General features: G+C 47.5%; 1 protein-coding gene across 5 annotated transcripts in view; it reads left to right on the top strand.

Annotated features, from left to right (window-relative positions):
• THSD4 (thrombospondin type 1 domain containing 4) overlaps positions 1–19399 on the top strand; it is a 546849-nt gene that overhangs the window by 82803 nt on the left and 444647 nt on the right. For 3 of the 5 annotated variants that reach the window (XM_070498910.1, XM_070498902.1, XM_070498906.1), the window contains 2 exons: positions 4306–4670; positions 13183–13314. In XM_070498910.1, coding sequence (XP_070355011.1) covers positions 4306–4670; positions 13183–13314 — 497 coding nt within the window. Of the gene's footprint in view, positions 1–1950; positions 2029–4305; positions 4671–13182; positions 13315–19399 lie in introns of all 5 variants that reach the window. The other 2 variants (XM_070498915.1, XM_044764622.2) reach the window with 2 other exon arrangements.

The following is a 19399-nucleotide window of genomic DNA, read 5'->3' as shown; positions in this document are numbered from 1 at the left end:
AGTCCTAATGTTAGGAATATTATGTCTCAGAACACTTGGAAGTTTTCCCATCTTGCCGCCAATCAGGAAAGAAGGAGGGAGCAGGGTCATTCGGAGGGTTGGGAAGCTGTGGAGGGAGGATGGGAGGCTGAGGCACAAGGAGGCTGACATCCGAAGCCCTCCTCCCTTTATTTTTCCTTTGATTTTCCTTCCTTCCTTTCTCTTTCTCTTTCTCTGTATTTCCTTCCTTCCTTCCTCTCTGTTCTTCTGTTTTTTCGTTTGTTTGTTTCTGGCTGTGTACTATGAAAACACAATTCTGGAGCATGTCCTCAGATTCTCACCATGGGGACTGAGATGGAATTTCAAGTCACTCGCCATAATTCAACTATAATAGAGAATTCTTATGAATAGAATAGGATGGAATGTGGTTTCATGTTTTCTTTCTCCAGGGACCCTGCCAAATTTGGCAATAGGAAATTAAGGGTGGGATTAGTTCTAGGAAGTGGATTTTTAGGATAGCGGCATGTCTAATCCAAATATTAGAGACAGTGCCTAAGTTATCTGTGTTAATGAGAAATCAGGAGGGGGTGGATAACTGAAATCCCTAACTGTGCCAGAAACAGACTTCTGCCTTTGCTGGTTTATCCTGATTATCCTTCTACTAGAACTATCAAAATGGATTTATTTCTACTCATTTCACTCTTCTGTTTTTCACCAACAACACAGCCAGGAAGGCAACATACTGCAGGCAAAAAAAAGGACACTAGAGTAGGAGCCAGGATTCCTCAGTTTTAGTCCTGTCTGTACCCCTCACGAGCCTGCGACTCTGGGCAAGTCATACAGCCTTTTGGGGCCTCGGTTTCTGCCTTGTAAAAGGGTCAAATTAACACTGGCCTCCCACAGTGGCCTGAGGGGTCCTGAAAGGTGTAACCTGAAGCTAGTGGTGCCCATGCCATAGAGCCCGTCCCTGTGCACGTGAGCTGTCTGCCCTGTGCTGGACCCAGAGAGGGTGCTTGGCAAATACATGTCCACTTATCTTCCTTGTCCTGGAAGTACCAACACTGTGTTAGTCCCACAGGGACCAAATGTTTCTGTACAAAAAGATTCATGAGAGAATAAAGAAAATATTGAAATATTGCGTGCCTGGAATTCAAACCATAGGGAGGAAAAGGAAGGCTCTCGGAGCTGGGCCTGGTCTTGACCTGGGCCCGACCTAGCAGCCATTAGGGTAAGAAAGGCATCAAGGGGCAGGAAGAGAGAGTAACACAGCGGATAAGAGCAGGGTTTGGAGCCAGACTCTGGGCCAATCCCTATTCTGCAACCTACCAGCTCTGGGACCCCAGGCTTGTCACTTTGTCTCTCTAAATGCAGAGTTCTTCTCATCTAAAAAGGAATAATACAGATACTTTATGCAGAAGAGTCCTCTGAGGTTTACCTCAGAGTCTGAAACCCAGGGTGTTAGATCCCTAGGGTGGCTGTAACAAATTACCACAAACTTGGTGGCTTGAAACAACAGAAATTTACTCCCTCAGAGTTCTGGAGGCCTGAAGCTCAAAATCAAGGTGTTTCTAGGGCCACCCTCTTTCCAGTCACAGAGGAAAATCCTTCCTTGCTTCTTTCAGCTTGTGGTGGCTCCCGGCATTCCTGCTTGTGGCTGCGTCACTCCAGCCTCTGCCTCAGTGGTCGCATGGCTTCTCCTCTGTGTCTGTGTCTTCTCTTCTGTGTCTTATGAGGACACTTGCCATTGGATTTAGGGCCCACCCGGAAAATCCAGGAGGATCTCATCTTAAGATCCTTAACTTAATTACATCTGCAATCACCCTTTTTCCAAGTAAGGTCATATTCACAAGTTCTGGGGGTTAGGGCACGGACATATTTTTTGGAGAGGGCCACCATTCAACCCACTACACACACTTCAGGCATTACTTTATATGTCAAGACTGTAGTCTGATTTGGCACTTTTTTTTCCAGCCACCTCAGTGAATCCGCCATCAGTTTGATATTAATAAATCAGGACATGTGAGGAAGGAAAAGAAAGAACAAAAGCCGGTTAGTTTGTTTGTTTTGTTTTATATTTATAAGCAGGCAAATAGCTCTTGGGTCCCCAATTTAGTAGTGTTGAGTTGAATGTACTTGCTTCGTGCTCTCATTCCCCCTCCTCCTGCTGCCCACACAGTGGCTGTAAGGAACTGCAGCCCTCCTGTCAGAGAACCTTCTGTCTTGTCCTTACTCTGACCCCATCTCCTGCTGGCTCCACCCCACATTGCCACTGACCTCTCGCCCTAGCTCTTTGACCATGGCTCCTGTAGCCTGGTGGTCTGACATCCAGCTCTGAGCCCAACCGTCTGGTTAGATACTTGCTTGCTCCCTCGGTTCCCTCAGCTCTGTCACTCATCCTGCCTCAGTTACTCCCTGAACCTTCAGGAACCCACCTTAAGCTATAAAGGTCACCCAGAGACCACTCTGTACAAGGAAAGTGGCCTCAATGAAACAAGCCCCGTGGCTTCAGGGGGACTGATTACTGGGAGCAAAGACTCTACCTAAGAGCTGAGCCCTCGCTTTTAGTGACTACACTGCCAACTACAGCAATGGCCAACACTTAGTGAGCACTTACCTCAGGCACTTCATGGCGGGGCGCGGGGGGGTTCCTCGTCAAGTCCTCACAGCCACCCTCTGAGGTAATCTTAGCTCCATCTCTCATTTCCCTGTGGTTACGAAGGAGTTCAGGCTTCTCAGGTTTGTTCATACAAAGGGGAACACAATCCCTGGAGCTTCTCACTGCTCAGGGGTACTGTGGGGACAGAGGAGAAGGGCAACTGTAAAAGGTCTTAGAGTTCTTGGGCTGAATAATGCTGCCAAAACCCAAGATCTAAAACAAACAAAAGTCGAGGTAGTCTGGAGGCATTTTTGCACTTCAGATGAAAGCCCGAGGTTCAGTGAAAACCCACATTCTATGGAAAGTCATAGTGTTGCTCAGTGTCTGACGGGTAGGAAGGACATTCCAGGAGAAGGATCCAGAAGTGCAAGAGTAGTTGTCTGCTGGGAGAGAGCAGGGAGTGCTGGAGCTGCGGGTGCTGGGAGCTGAGTCCAAACCCGGCTGCAGCACCATGAGTGGGGCGGGTCACAGTCTCTGAACCTCAGTTGTGAAACCTTACCTCTGAAAGGTGAGAATGGCAGTAACCAGGGCTGCCGTGAGGACTAGAGATTACCCTAGTTATCTGGCACCTGGCACCGAGTGGGCGCCTGAGTAATTACAGCTATTACGGTGATCCTCCTCTGTGGCCTTCTTAAACCCTCACCCCACCCCCTCCTCACCCCGATCAGTCAGGGCAGCCAGTTCCCCAGGAGCCTCCCCCAGTCGCGTACTAGCTGCACACAGCTCTTCTGCTGCGGGGTCCGGGCTGTCTCTGTGGACCTGGGGTGCTTTGCTCCTCGCCCTCAGGCCTAGCTCAGTGCTGGCATACAGCTGGTGCTCAGAGCATGTCTGCAGAGTGAAGGAACGCTGTGTACCCACGCTTAGCACGTGTCTGGCATAGTAGGTGTCAGTGAAATGACCAATTAAACGAATGGGAATGTAGAATCACCCTCTGGATAGAACCGTAAAACTTTCTGACACTTTTCACTTCTGATTCACCATGGAAGCAGGAAAAATTATCATCATGGTTACTAACAAGTAAGTATTCAGTGCCAAGCTCCCTGCTAGGCACAACGATGACCTGGCTCAAATCTCTTTACATCCTTATGAAGTCCCATCTTTCTGAGAACACAGTGAGGCTCTGAGAGGTTCAGAAACTTCCCCGTCACACTGCCAGAAGTGGTGACAGGGATGTGACACTTGGCACCTGGCTCTGCAGCCGGGCCTCTAAACTGTGGTGTCCCATTGCCTTCATTGAGTGGAGGCACGGGGCTTCCGGCGTTCCCAGGAGCTTAACGGAAGTCCCTGAGGCCTGAAGCCCAAGGACCTAAGCTGGAGGTTAAGGGGGACTCCTGGGGGGTAAGCCTCAGTAAGAGGTGAGGGCACCATGTTGAACTCTCCACGGCCATGGTACCCAAAGCAAGGACCGAATTAGGACTTTTGTGGGCCCTAGGGTCTTTTGCTTTTGTGTCCCTTCCTCCATTGAAAAATAAATAAAATTATACTTCATGAGTGTTGGTATAAAGACAAATATAACCTAGGCCGTATTATGTTCATTTCGTTCTTCAGATTTTAAAACAGGCCCTATGCCGACTTGTGCCTAATGAAGAAGCCTTTCAGGCTATCCAAAGCTTTGGAGGGTGAAGCAGGAGCGGGTGTTCTGGTCCCCTAACCAGTCTCTGTCTCCGCAGGTCCCGCAGCGGATGGTGGCGGCGGCCGAAGGCGCGCAGGAGGACGGCGGCGGAGGCGCCCCGGGCGTCTGGGGCGCCTGGGGGCCCTGGTCCGCCTGCTCGCGCAGCTGCAGCGGCGGCGTGATGGAGCAGACGCGGCCCTGCCTGCCCGGCTCATACCGCGCGCGCACTGGCCCGCGGCCCGGAGCCCCCGCGCGCGCCTTCGCGGGCCACGTGGTGTCGGCCGTGCGCACGTCGGTGCCGCTGCACCGGAGCCGCGAGGAGCCGCGCGCGCCGGCCGGCCTCAACGCCAGCCGCCAGGGCCCAGTGCTGCGGGGCAGCCGGCACCCGCAGCCCCGCGGCCGCGAGCCCGCGGCGGAAAGAAGGTACACGCCCTCCGCACCCCGCCCTCCCACCACTGTCCCTGATCCTGCCCGGATGTGCGGCGCGCGCTGCACTAAATTGCGGGGCTGAAGCGTTGCTTTGCCGGGTGGGGAGGAATTCTTGGCTCCACATATCTCCTTTCATCTTTTGATTTATTTTGCAGCCTTGTAAAGCGTTGAGGCCACTCCCACCTCACTCTGAGGTTCTGAATAGTCTTTAAAGTGAAGCTAATTCTAGGAATGCCCTTAGACATCAACCTTAGGGAGGCCCTGCAGCGAAGTGAAAGTAGAAGGGGACCTGGAGCTGGGAGACCTCGGCTCCAGTGCTCCCCAGGTGCAGGGGGAAAGAGAGAGATCTGGCCACAGGCTGTGTGGATCTGAGCTGAGGACACAAGACAAGGAGGCTTCTAATCCAAGAGCCGATAGAAGTTTCTAATCACTGGACAGGTTAGATGTCTGGAGCTTTAGATGCTCCCTGGCTGTGGGTTTCAGGATTCTATGAACTTTGCTAGAAAGTTTCTCCAAAGAATTTTGAGTGAGCACACTGCTTTGAGGATCTAATTAAGGACCTAGACATTTTTTAGAGTCTTATAAAATATAAACTCCAGAGATGGCACAGTGGTGTCAAAATAGTTGTATAGCTCTAAAGAGCCTGCCATGGCTAGGCCGGCATAAATATGCCAAACTAGGCAGTGCCCATGGGAAAGGCAGGTATATAGGGGCTGAGGAGAGCTTGTCAGTGAATTAGCTGATATTTACAGATTCCTCAGCATTCAACAATATTTGTTGGGTACCCTAGGTCCATGAAGGAGTCTGAGAGAATGTTAATATATTTTGTATTAATAATACAAAAGCAATAACAACAACAAACAAACATTTACAGGAAGAGCAAAAAGTGTACGATATGCTCTCTGTGCTAAAGAAATGTATAATTTAGTCGTCAAGCCAAGTTAATGCCCATCCCAGGCAGGACACATGCGTGTCAGGTGGGCTGCCTTGCCCCTCTTGTCACTTGCAGTTCAGACATCGACAGCGATGGCCACCCTCTCCCACTGTGGTTAGATGCTACCATGAGAGTCCTTCTCAGCCATCTGCTGTGGGCTGTCACTGCCAGACACCTGGAGGTGGGTAGGAGATGCAACCCATCTACCCTCCCCAGCTGCATGCTCTTGACCTGATCAGTAGGAGTTTGGAGAGAGAGGACCATTTCACAGAGAAGGTGTTTTAGACGAATTGTGAAAAATAAACCAAACTTGGGTAGATAGAAGAGAGAAGTGAAGAATTGTGAGTTTCGAGGCCTGGCATGTCCTGTCAATGGGAGAGTAAAAGAGAAAGATCAGCTGGGAGAGTATGCTTCTTTCTTTCTCTCATCTTGTGTAAAAGCTAAGCATCCTCCAACATCACTCTGGGACTGGGGTCTGCTACCAGTCCTAGTGCCGAGGGCTTGATGTATGTTCTCTCCTTTCATCGCAACCCCAACCGTAATAACATAGCTCCCTAGTCTCTCATCTGAAATGCTTATGGCCAGTGTGTTTCACCATTCAGAACTGTTGAGGTTTTAGAAAGGTAATTCAGGGCATAGTGCACATATTAATGGCATTCCTTCTGTGGTGTGGGCCAGCATCCCATTATCAAACACATTATTATTTTTGCAATGCAACATGAATGTTTACATCAGGTAGGATAAAAAAAGACCATAAATAGAACTTAATGGACCTTAATGTCCATTAAGTTCAGGTTTGCTGCCCAATAAGTTTTGACACCAAACTGACAAAAACATTTTAAAAAAAAAAAGAGAGAGAGACAAAAACTTAGTTTTCCAAACTGTTGGTTGCAGAATTGCAGATTTATAGTAGCTAAGGCTTATTGAATACCTATTCTATACCAGGCACTGTTCCTGTCTCTTTACATTGACATGAGATGGATGTTAATATTATCCTCATTTTAGGAATGAGGAAACTGAAGCCCACAGAAGTGGAGTAACTTGCCTAAGGCCACACAGCTGGTACGTGAAGAGTTAGAATTCGAACCTAGACAGTCATGGCTCTAAGGATCTGATGAAGGAAATGTTACACACGAGCAATCTGAGGCCCTGAGAGGTTAAACTACTACCTGGAGTCCTCGAGCCTTGGAAAAGCTGCGATTCGAAGATGCCGCTGACTCCCAGATCGCTGGAGTACTCGGGGATTTCTCTTACAGCCTCTGTGGTTAGAACCTAGGAGAGCTGCCGAGGGAACAGGCTCGTGTTGGCTGCCGGCCTGGGCTGCAGGCATTCCACCCCACGCGTTTTGGCAGCAGGAAATTTTTTTCTTCTAACTTATTGACAAGGGGCCAGTTACTGTTTACTATAAAGTTCCTACAAATTTTTATCATGCTCTTGTAATTTGACAGTTTCAGATGAAACAATCCAAATATTAGTCTGGGAGGCCCGCACTGCTGACAAATGTCACGCTCTTCCCAGCTGACGAAAATCACGTTTGCTTATATTTATCAGTCATTAGGAACTTGCATAGTATATGTGACCCCAGAAGAAATGTCAGCATGTTCTGCAGATGGCTGGCTGCCCCACTCTCTGTTTCAGGTTTGAGGTGAAGGCTCTTCGGGCTTAGGTGTTTAAGAAACTGTTAGATTGTTATGCTAGGCAACTGAAAACTTAATTGGAGCCAGATAACAAAAAAACAAAACTATTCAACCTTCCAACAAATATTTATTAAGCATCTACTACGTTGTAAGGCCCTGTGACCAACAGAAAGGGGAATAAAAAACAAGTTGTGGGGCCTCAAGGCTCTTACTGACAGACTAGAGCAGCTGGTTGCAAACTTACTATTTTTTAAGCATGAGAATCCTTTCTGTGAAATCGGTCTTACTTAGAGGCTCAGTTTGTCACACGGACAAAAGCTGAGCTGCTCTGCTTCCATCCTCAGAGGCATCATTATAGAACCCCAGGGTCTAGATCAAATGGAGCAGTGGTTTTCAACCTTGGCTGCCCATTGGAATCCTCTGCTCATTTTTTTAGAAATCATGACACTCTGGTCACATCCCAAACCAACATCCGAATCTCTGGGGATTGTGCCCAAAGTTGGGAACCATGAGTCTGGAGGTACCTCTTTGGAGCCTCAAGGTTCCCTGGAAAAGAAATTGGGAATCAAATGTTGTCTCACAGAACTTTCCAAGTTTGGTGAGCACACATCAGAATCACTTGCAGTGGGATGGGGAGGCTTGTTAAAAGTAGAGCTACCTGGTCCCCACTGTCTCCCCTGCTTAGTGGGGATTCTGTTGTGTAGTCTGTGGTGTGATCTAGGTAGCTTCATTTTAAATGATTCTGATGTATTCCAGAGTTTGAGAACCACTGCTCTAGAACGTTAGGAAAGACATGTATGTGAATGCCTTCCACACAGGCAGTATGATGACATAGTAATGGCAATGACTGTGGCCGCCATTTTGGAGCATGTCTTATAGGTGCAGCCGCCATAGCAAATGCACCAGCACATTTACAGCTCACACAACCCTGGGAGGCAGGTATATTTATTCACATTTTACAGACAAGGAAACTGAGGCTCAGAGGAATGAAGCGACTGCTTAAGATCACCACTTCAGAAGCAACAGAGCCAGAATTCTAAGTAGGTCTGTTGGAGTTCAGCACTAAAGTTCTTTTTGCCGAAATGGGTGTTTTTGAAAGTGACCCTGCTTGCTTTGGGCAGGTGTGGTCAGAAAGGCTGCTTGGAGGGTGGACAGTTTAGTGAGGTCTTGAGAGTGGGTGGGATTTGGTAGTCAAGGCTTAACATGAACTGCATCTCTTCCTTGCCATGTTCAGCTCTCTTACCGAGGGAAATCTTTGCATCTAGTCCTAGGCACCAAGAGGCCTCAAAAACATTGGAAGCCACAGTCCCTCTCCTTGGAGGTGTGACTCAGTGGTGATGGGCCAGTGACAAACGCAAGAAAAACTGCACTTGCCAGAAAACAGTAAAAATGTGACTAGAGTTCAGGAAGATGGGAAATTCTTGTGGGATGGAGCAGTCATGGAAGACTGCACAGAACAGTAGGATTTGAACCCAACCTTGATGAATAAATAGAATTGACTTAGCTGGAATATATCTGAAAACTTCTTGAGTCCACTTGCTTCCATATCAGAACTTTGTCTCATTAAAACACATACACACACACACACACTACAAATTGTACTCTAAAAGCCTTAGAAAGCGTGTCACTACTGGAGCTCTCCCAAGGATCCCGAGCTTAGGAAAGTTACAGAACTTCCCTCAGCCTCAGGGGCTTCATCTTTCAAATGAGAGTCGTAATAATACCTGTCACATGGGATTGTTGAGTGATTAAATGAGATAATATATTCATACTTCGTGGCCTATAGTAACTGCCCAATAAATTGTAGTTCTGCCTCCCATTATGGGTTTAAAGGCTGGGTATTAGTGTGTTAGAGAGTTCCAGTTAGGACTGTGGTTCTGCAGGAAGGATCAGGTAGAGAACTGGGGCCGCATAGGAAGACAGGGAGCCAGGAACTGAGGTCTAATCCAGGAGGGAAGGACTCTGGGCAGCACAGCCTGTGTGCAGCAAGGATTCCCAGGGCCTCGGCACCCTGCCCTCTGCCCTTTCTCTGTGTGGCCTGCTTGGAAAGGCCCTCCATAAAGTGTGGCCTTCCCCTGGGATTTAGTCAGAGCGGTGGCAGCCTGGGGAGGCTCTCGACTTGCAGAGGAGTCAGCCTGCGGGTCTGGGCCAGCAGCTTCCATGATGCACTCAACCAAGTCCTCCCTCTCTCCGTGCCCAAGGTTGTGTCCTTGTGATGGCTGAAGGAGGAGGGGCAGGTGGGGGAGAAGGGGAGTCAGGCTGCGCATGCAGCGGTGCAGCAACTCACACCTGTGAAATTAAAGACACCGCTTAGTAGGAGAGCCTTCCCCTCAGTTTCTGGAAATGGGTCCCTGCAGACAGGAGGAAGCTGTAAGGAGCCCCTGTTCCTGTAGGACCTTCCCTTTTGTAACACGGAAACCAGACAAATTTCTTTCCATTCCCACAATGTCTAGCGACAACAGCATCCAGAGAGAGTGCCTGCTGTCCAGAGTCCAGGTACAGAACCTTACAGAAACCTGTTGTAATGTCTATTGGCCAGTTTAATTCTGCTTCCACAAAGGCAGGAGATGAGAGCAGCACCTATTCCTATTTGAGGACGACTTTAGGTAACGTTTTCGCTGCCCTGTTTGCCAAAGAGCCCTCCAACAGATAGCTATTCCCTCCCACCGGGCTTCCTTATACTCACCAACATAGGCCAGTTTTCCTCATCATTACACATGTGAACCATCTGGCATCTGGGCAATGGGATGCTTGATGGCTTTGATTCAAAGGTTTTCAAGATAGGGAGCACTCCTCCCATTCCCCAGTGGGCATTGCAAGTTGAAAACTGTCATCCACTGGAGACTCTTGTAGGAGCCCAGGACATGAAAGTCACAACTGTGAAAATCTCTGATGCTGTTTCCCTTGGGTGGAGTGTGTCATATCCCTCAGGTGTCAGAAAGAGGCTGCGGAGGGTGGGCTTCCGAGAACATCCCAGAGGAGTCTGGCTACTCTCCTGTTGGGAGGTAGTCTCGCTGGGTCAGGGGTGCTCTGGCCCAAGCTGTGCAGACCCGAATCTCAGGGGCAGTTTGTGGTCTGTTCTCAATTATTGGATTTAAAACAAAATATTGGTCTTTATTTGTTTTCAGTCTCTTAACCAGACCTTCAGATGATGGGGGAGCAGGAGCTAACGCATCCTGAGAGGCTGCAGAATGCATGATAGAGAAGAATTCAGCTCTGGAATGGATAGGTCTGGCTTCTCTGCCCAGCTCTGCCACTTATTAGCTGTGTGTCCTGCTGACATTGCTTAAGTTTTTCCTAATGAGGATAATAATACACCTGCTTCGTTGGGTTGCTTTGAATTGGATAACTTGTACAAAGTGCTTAGCACAGTGTGGGGCCACCCATAGGTACTCAGTGAAGGTGGCAGGATGCCTCCCACATGCTGAGCACATTGGCTGGCGTTTTACACGCAGCATTTCATGTCATTGTCTTGACCGCTGGTGTGGTAGACCAGTACTGTTCCATTCATGGATGATAAACTCACGGGTCAGAGAGAAAATGTCTAGTTCAAGGTCGTACAGAAGGAAGGCAAGAGAGTCAGGGGTTAAACCTGTCTGTGCTAGCTATCCCACTGCTGGGTATTTATCCAAAGAACTTGAAAACACAAAGGCATAAAGATACTTGCACCCCTATGTTCATTGCAGCATTATTCACAATAGCCAAGACTTGGAAGCACCCTAGGTGCCCATCAAGGGACGAATGGATAAAGAAGATGTGGTATTTATACACGATGGACTACTACTCAGCCATAAGAAATTATGAAATCCGGCCATTTGTGACAACATGGATGGAACTTGAGGGTATTATGCTGAGTGAAATAAGTCAGACGGAGAAAGTCAAATACCGTATGATCTCAATCATAAGTAGAAGATAAAAACGACAAAAAAAAAAACACATAGCATTGGAGATTGGATTGGTGGTTACCATAGGGAAACGGGGGAGGAGGAGGGGAAAAGGGGTGATTAAGCTCACGTGTGAGGGGATGGACTAAAGTTTTCGGGTGGTGAACATGATGCAATCTTCACAGAATTTGAAATATATTATGATGCACATCTGAAAATAAACAAATAAATGAAAAAAAAATAGGAAAAGAAACCTGTCTGTGCTACATCATGCTCCTCTTAGCCTACTACTTCTGGAAAGCCTTTTTCAAAGTAAAAGGTGACACGTTTATTAAGCAAAGTTTGATAAACTAATACTTTTCTCTCTGAGATAAAAAAGTGAGATCTTTCTTCAATATCTACCCCCCAAGTTTTTAGTCTTACACGGTAACATTGACACCGTCTCCAGCATGAACTCCAAAGTCTATGTGGGAAGCTGAGAGGAAACACCAACTCGCTATAGTCAGAAGCCGACCCTGCAAATCCTTCACATAAAGGGATTTGCTTTTGAGGGTGAGATCGCAGGGCTTAATTGATAGAGATGACCTGGGCGTTACCTTCTTGTGTTTTGTTTTCATTAAAAATTTTTTTTCTTGTGATGAGAACTTTTATTTTATTTTTCTTGCTGTTTTATTTTTTCTTCTTCTTCTCCCCAAAGCCCCCAAGTACGTAGTTGTATATTCTAGTTGTAGGTCCTTCTTGTTGTGCTATGTGGAATGCTGCCTCACTGTGGCCTGATGAGCGGTGCCAGGTCCATCCCCAGGATCAGAACCGGCGAAACCCTGGGCTCCCGAAGCAGAGGGTGCAAACTTAACCACTTGGCCATGGGGCTGGCCCTCTGCTTTCATTTTAATTCACTCAACATTCCTTGAGTATTTGCTGTGAGCCAGGCACTGTGCTAGACACAGAAGGGTAGACAGGTAAAGGAGGTGTGTTTTCAAGGACTCCACGTAGAATGAAGGAGCAGCCCACGGATACCCACCATACTGGCGTGTGATGAGTATGTTACCTGTGGGATGAGCAGAGGGCTGTGGGAGCCAGAGGTGGATCTAATTCGTGGGGAGTCAAGGTAACTTCGTGGTGAAGGGCACTTCCTTGAAGGATGAGTTTGCCCTTCTCAGTGGCAAAGAGCTGGGAAGTACTTGGTATGGATGGGAGATGGCAGTGGTTTGGTAACGCGAGAGGAACAAGAAAATTTCCTTGTCCTCAAGGGGCTCGTGCTGGTGGGGTAGGGGAGGTAGACAAGCAAACAGACATTCACAAGACCAAGTGCCCAGGAATCTCTGAAGGGGATGCTCAGGGTGCAGGGAGGGACAAGAGGGATGAGAGAGGACTGCAGAGCCAGGGAAGGCTTCACAGAGGCAATGATGAGAGAGCTGAGCTTTGAGGAAGAAGGATTTTAGCAGAGTGAGGGAGTGTGGAGGGCGTTCCCTAGGAAGCAGACTGCAGGGCTGAGCCTGGAGGCTTGGTGACCATGTCCGGATCTGGATCTGGAAGTCGAATGGGCTGCTGGGGCTGGAGCACTGTCTGTATCTGAGGGAGCGTCCAGGCGAGACGGGGAAGCCCACAGGCTCCTTTCCTGGGAGGGCCTATCAAGCAGTCTCGAGGGGACTGAGCTAGAAATTCTTTGAGAAAAACAACCCCCATAAACACGATGACCAACTCTTTTCTGTTTTAAAGCAAAACAGTGTCTCCAGTGTGTAGTTGGTCTAAATCGCTCCTTAGGTCCCTTGTGATTCTCAAGGTGTTTGGCTATGCTGCCCCATCTCCGTAAATCTCAGAAGACAGGGTGGACTGGCCAGGGAGCTAAGACTTGCTCCTCTAGTGCTGTAATAGGTGTGTTGGTTTCCCATTGGTTCTGTACACTTGCCACAAACTTAGTGGCGTAGAACAGTGCAGATTTGTTCCTACAGTCTGGGAGTCAGAAGTCTAAAATCAAGGTGTCAACAGGGCTGCGTTCCGCCTGGGGGCTTCAGGGGAAAATTTGTTTCTTTCCCTTTTCTGGCTTCTAGATGCTGTCTGCATTCCTTGGCAGGGAGGCCTTCCCTCCCATCACTCCAAACTCTTGTTTCTGTCATCTCATCTCCTTCACTGACTCTCATCTGCCTACCTCCTTCTTATGAAGACCTGTCAGATAATCTAAGGTAATCTCCCATCTCAAGATCCTTAACTTCATCACACCTGCAAAGTTCCTTTGCCACAAAGGTAAGATTCATAGGTTCTAGGAATTAGAATGTGGACATCTTGGGGTAGGGGGAACATTATCCAGCCTATCATAGGAGTACTTGCATTTCAGGAGTCTTGAAAATATCCAAGTAACAGGACAATTTCTGTGCTAGTAAGACCGCCGGCCACTTCTCCATGTCACATCTGGTTATTGTCAGTGGGAAATTCAGCAGTACTGTTTACCAGAAAAAAGAAGAGAAAAGCCACGCAATCCCCACCCTACCCTTCAGTGATCTTCTTTGGACGTGTGGTATTAATCAGGGACAGTGATGGTAATGGAGTTAAGGATAATAGATGCCCGAGGCAACTGGCGTATAATAAGGAGCTCTGTATTCCTAGTCCAGGGTCCAGGGTCCAGGTCCCAACTCTCACAGATGCTTTAATCTTGGGCAAGTCACCTCATTTCTCTGGCTTTTAGTTTACAGGTTTTGTAAAATAAAGGGGTCCTATTCCATTCCTTAAGGTCACTTGCTAGATACTGATGAGTTATTGAGGCCCAACTTGCTGTTCTAAACGTCCCACCACCATTCTGCCATCCAAAGCCATGGAAAGAGAGGAAGGTGGCTGGAGACACAGCCCTCAGACATCTTCTCAGACCCGCTCTGGAATATGATGGTTTTCTTCTCTCAAGATGTATTGACATCGCAACCCTTCAAATCGCCCTGTTCAGACTTCTGTCTCATGACGTGAGTTTTTCTTACAAGTGCCGTCAATGTGTCTGACCTTCTTTTGTCATCTCCCTCTGGGCCTTGGCCCTTTTTCATTGGAAACATTCTCATTTCTTACCTTGGAGAAGGTCCCGGGCTACAGTCATTAGACCCCACTTCTTGCCTCAGCTGCCTCATTTGCTTACTGGGTGACCTTTGGGAATCATTTAATCTAAACTATAAAATGTGGACTTCAAAAACCAGAAGACATTGGGGCCTGCCTGGTGGCGTAGTTGTTAAGTTCATACACTCTGCTTCAGCCGCCCGGGGTTCACAGGTTTGGATCCTAGACAGGGACTTAGCACGACTTGTCAAGCCACGCTGTGGCGGCATCCCACATAAAATAGAGGATTGGCACAGATGTTAGCTCGAGGTCAGTCTTCGTCACCAAAAAAAAAAAAAAAACCCAAAAAACAGAAGACATTGTTCACAAACAAGATGGCTTGATTCTTTTATTATCCTTGACTAGATAGTCTTTGTGTTTTAGAACCTGTGTCTCTTTCTGTAATTTCTTGTATGTGTGTGCATATGTGTGTTTGTGTGTTTTTGCTTGAAATGTTCATTTGTTATGAAGCAGGACGGTCAAGATCAGGCCTAGATCACAGGCTTTACCCCACCCCCCTATTCCCGCCTCCCTGGGGAACTGTCCCTGGCTGTGGGTAGGAATCATTTGTTTTTTCAGCTCCTCCCTTCCTGCGCACTCTTTGGAGGCTATTTGCATTTCATCATTAATTACTCAGGAGCAATACGTTATTTCTGTGCTGAGGGCCCGTGGAGCTGAGTGGGCCTCTTCGTGATGCTGGGTAGGAAATTGCTGTTAATTAAACTTCACAAAGCCACATGCCATTTTCCTGACCCTCAGTCGATACCTAGGGAGTCTTGTTTCATACAGAGGGGCAGAAACCACATGGCAAGCAGAAGGGAAATCTTTGGCCTTGTCTGTGTTTCTCCTTGGAAAATCTCCCTGGCAATCCTGGGCAGTTCACAGAGAAAGCAGGTACATCTGTTTGAAATGCGCACTTCACATTTTTGGTGTTTTTTGTTTTCCTCCTGCAAGGCAAGTTTTCTTTACCTTCTGAAGCAGGATTTCCACTTAGTTCCTGAATTGTTTGACAAGAACTTACCTGTTGATGCTAACCAGATAAACGGTGTTTTAATATGCTTTGGTTTCTAAGTTGGAAACCCTAGCCCTTTTCAGTGAGAGAGCGTGTGTAGTGGAGCTGGGCCCACTGGTATGTACGTTTCTGCCTGTAAGTTAGGAAAGATTGGACCCAGATTTTAAGCTTGAGTTACTCTGATCTCAGACAAGGCTCCAAAGAGCCCTTGTTCATTTCTTGTGGCATTTCATTAAGTGTCAGAAGTATTTCATTAGTTATCAGAACAAAGATCACATTTGCCATAAGAATGCTGCTGTTGAACCCCCTCCAAGTCATTCATAACTCCGGGTTCCAGAAGAAAGATATGGTGGGCTATGGAAAAAGCCTGACTGCAATGTGTGTGTCCCAGAGGGGGAATCTCAACTTTGCTTCTGGGACCCTTAGGGCTTCTCCTTGGATGCACGTCTGGCAGCATCCTGAGATGCCTTTGCAAGGATGGGAGCAGGGACATTTCCTGTATGTGTAGGCTACTGTCCTTTCCTTTACTCATCCTTTCTGCACACATTGCTGATTCAGTTGTAGTAATGACAACCATTTTTACAACACCTACATGTCTCACATAATTTACATGTGTTATCTGAGCCTCAAGTAGCCACATTTTATAGTTGAGGACACTGAGCTGAGGGTAGAGAAATCCCCAGCATCCTGCTCCTGCAAGGGACAGAGTGGGATCTGAATGCAGGGTTGCCTGACCCCAACATCCGCACTCTTCCCACTGCCACTCTGAGCCTGTACTGTGGATCTAAGTAATTTGCCTGTACGTGAGAGGGTTTGGTGGGCAACAGCTAGGGCCTCCTTGTTTGTTCTCGTGGTAGAGTGCTAATGGCCCCTCTGGGCCTCTTGAGTCCTTACCTTCTCACCCATCCATAGGCCCTTTCTTGGATGTATAGTTCTTTTGGCTCGTCTCTATTAACAGTAACAGGATCAGTCACAGCTAATGTTTATTGAGAGTTTCCTGTGTGTGGGAGCCTGAGTAGTGGCCCCCCATATAGTAATGGACCCCCAAATAGTATTGGCCCCCCCAAAGATATCAGGTGCTAATCCCAGGGACCTGTAAATGCTAACTTATTTGGAAAAGGGGGCTCTGCAGATGTGATTAAGGGTCTTGAGATGGGGAGATCCTCTGAGATTATACAGATGGGCCCTAAGTGCAACCATGAGCATCCTTATAAGAGATAGGCAGAGGGAGATTTGATACCCAGACACACAGAGGAGAAGGTGATGTGAAGGCAGAATAGAGAGAGGTTTGAAGACGCTGTTCTTGAAGATTGGAGTGATGGGGCCACAAGCTAAGGAATGCCGGCAGCCACCAGGAGCTGGAAGAGGCAGGGAGATAGATTCTCCCGTAGACGCTCCTGAGGGAGCTCAGTCCTGCCAACAACTTGATTTCAGCCCATTGATACTGATTTCAAACTTCTGGCCTCCAGAAATGTGAGAGAACAAATTTCTGTTGTTTCAAGCCACCAAGTTTGTGGTAATTTGTTACAGCCGCCCTAGGAATCTAACACCCTGGGTGTCAGACTCTGAGGTAAACCTCAGAGGACTCTTCTGCATAAAGTATCTGTATTATTCCTTTTTAGATGAGAAGAACTCTGCACTTAGAGAGACAAAGTGACAAGCCTGGGGTCCCAGAGCTGGTAGGTTGCAGAATAGGGATTGGCCCAGAGTCTGGCTCCAAACCCTGCTCTTAACTGCTGTGTTACTCTCTCTTCCTGCCCCTTGATGCCTTTTTTACCCTAATGGCTGCTAGGTCAGGCCCAGGTCAAGATCAGGCCCAGCTCCGAGAGCCTTCCTTTTCCTCCCTATGGTTTGACTTCCAGGCACACAATATTTTCTTTATTCCCTTATGAGTCTTTTTCACACAGAAACATTTGTCCTCTGTGGGCTGTGTGGATCCAGCATTTAGCTAAGACTTCTCTTTTCCTCAGTGATTGGAACGTAGTTCATTGTGGGCTAGCACTGAAAATGTTTTCTTTCTGGATTTGGAGGGAAACTAATTTTTCCCCCTATTTTCCAGTAAATTCTTATTCCAAACAGTCCATCGCTCTAATCCTTGGTGAATGGCATTTGTATTCATCAGTTGTACTGTATTGCAGCTGTTTAAGCTCCTTAAGGCTTACCGTTCATTCATTCAGTAACGTTTGTTAATATTACAATAATATCTGTTCACACAGATTTACAGATTGGACATAATGTTTAACATCTTTTAGACTTAGTTTCCTTACATATCAAATAGGTGTCTGCACTGATGGTTAAATGGGATAACATGCCTAAAACTTTTGGCAGGTGTTCAATAAATTGTTGCTATCTGAATCCTGAATTTACTAATTTAAATACACGATGCTAGATATTTTGGGGGATGAAGTAAAACTCTCGGACAAATCCCTCTTTCCTTCAATGAAGTGAGGTTGACAGACTTGCACCTAAATAACTTCCTCTAAGGCAAGAAAGAAAGTTATGCATCATTTCTCACACATGATTATTGTATTTGAAATATTTTATAATTATAATGAAGAAAAAAGGAAGTGATGTATGGCAAGTAGACACATAGAAGGTAGTATAAAAATTCAGCTTGGGAAAACATCCAGAATATGAGAGAAATAGCATTGCTTCCTCCATGGGCCTTTCACATAAAAGATGATGAAGACATGCAAGTTGCATTATAATCCTTATTGCTGTTGTATTAATGAACTCAGCAGAACTTACAGAAAAGAGTTCTTCAGCTTGCTTCAGCCTGCTGGGGGTCAGCCTCTGGGGCAGGGGGCACTGTTGGAGAGTCCCCAGGGGAGAGGGGTTAGGAGCTCACACTTGCTTAGCACCTGCCCTGGCCAGGCACTGTGCCCCCAGGTAATCTCATCTGTTCTCCCCTAAGCCCTGTAGTCCTGGAGGGCCGCTCAGGTTCAGATTACAACCCACACCAGCAACAGGTCTGACTCCCAAGAGGCCTCCTCTCAGTTACACTGGAGAAATGAATGCATTTACTGTTCTCTCATGCAAAGCCTGCTCCATGCTGCTCAGCCCGAGTTTGGCTGTCTCCCTCTGCAGTGACCCACGCGTGTCAAGGTTGGAGGCTGTGTGTCTCTCACCTTCAGGAGCTGTTGTTGTGGTAATCACCATTCATGAGCGTCCGCTGAGGGCCAAGCTCTGTGCTAGGCACTTCACCTCTGTTATTTCATTTAATCCGCTCCACAGCCAGTTGAGGTGGGCATTGTTATCCCCATTTTACGGCTGGAGGTAAGAGATGTGGAATGACTTACCTGTGATTACACAGGTAATAGGTGGCTGATCTGGCCTGTTTGATGGAATACTTGGGCTCTTTCTGCCATCTCATGTTACCACCTTTGTCCCAATTCCTCTCTTACCCTCCTCATCTTCAGGGATGCCCTGCCCAGCACTCAACAGGGTGGAGCCATCATCTTTGCTCTGAGTAATCTCACTGGAAATGCCTCTCTATTGGACCTCTACCAGCTCATTTTTTCACCTTTATGTGAATCCAAAAAAGATGCCTCTTCCTCTGGCCAGATTCATCACACTGAATTTCAACACCCGGGTGTCCTTGTTCAGTGAATAACCTGCTCAACTGTAAGTGGCATCCCTGCAGCCACTGGACACCATTGCTTTCTTTTGGTCTGAAATTGGTTTCCTTGAACACCTGCTCGCTTGTCCTTATTCCATCCCTCTGGGCCCACACTGAATAAGGCACCTGAAGATTGGTCTTGGAACCCCAGGGTCACTCAAACGCATAGCAGCACCAGTGAGTACTGACATGACCTCTTCTGAGGGATCCTGGCTGATTTTCAAGCACCATCCTTTAGACAAGGGGAAGCAGTGATGGCAATATCTGGAATCAGAGTCTAAGTCATCTCCTACGATCATTGCCCCAGAAGGACTGGTTCTGTTCTGAAGGCTACTACTCGGTTTTATTTTGGGAGGTGTTAACGGGACAGCCCTATGGATCTCATCTCCTGGGAGGCCAGTGGGTGGGTCACTGAGGATAGGGTCTTCTTGAAGCTTGGCTTCCTGGTGCAAAGCGGGCCTTGTAAGCTCAGAGTTGCTCCAAAACCACTTTTCTGCTTCCGTTGCTAGGTTGCTTGCTTCTTGACTCCTGGCAGTGCTCCTGAATCCATTTGTGAAAAGAC

The sequence above is a fragment of the Equus asinus genome, chromosome 2, assembly GCF_041296235.1.
Source record: "Equus asinus isolate D_3611 breed Donkey chromosome 2, EquAss-T2T_v2, whole genome shotgun sequence".
NCBI classification, from domain to species: domain Eukaryota; kingdom Metazoa; phylum Chordata; class Mammalia; order Perissodactyla; family Equidae; genus Equus; species Equus asinus.
Note: the sequence above shows the minus strand (reverse complement) of the source record. Positions and strands in the feature narration are given on the sequence as shown.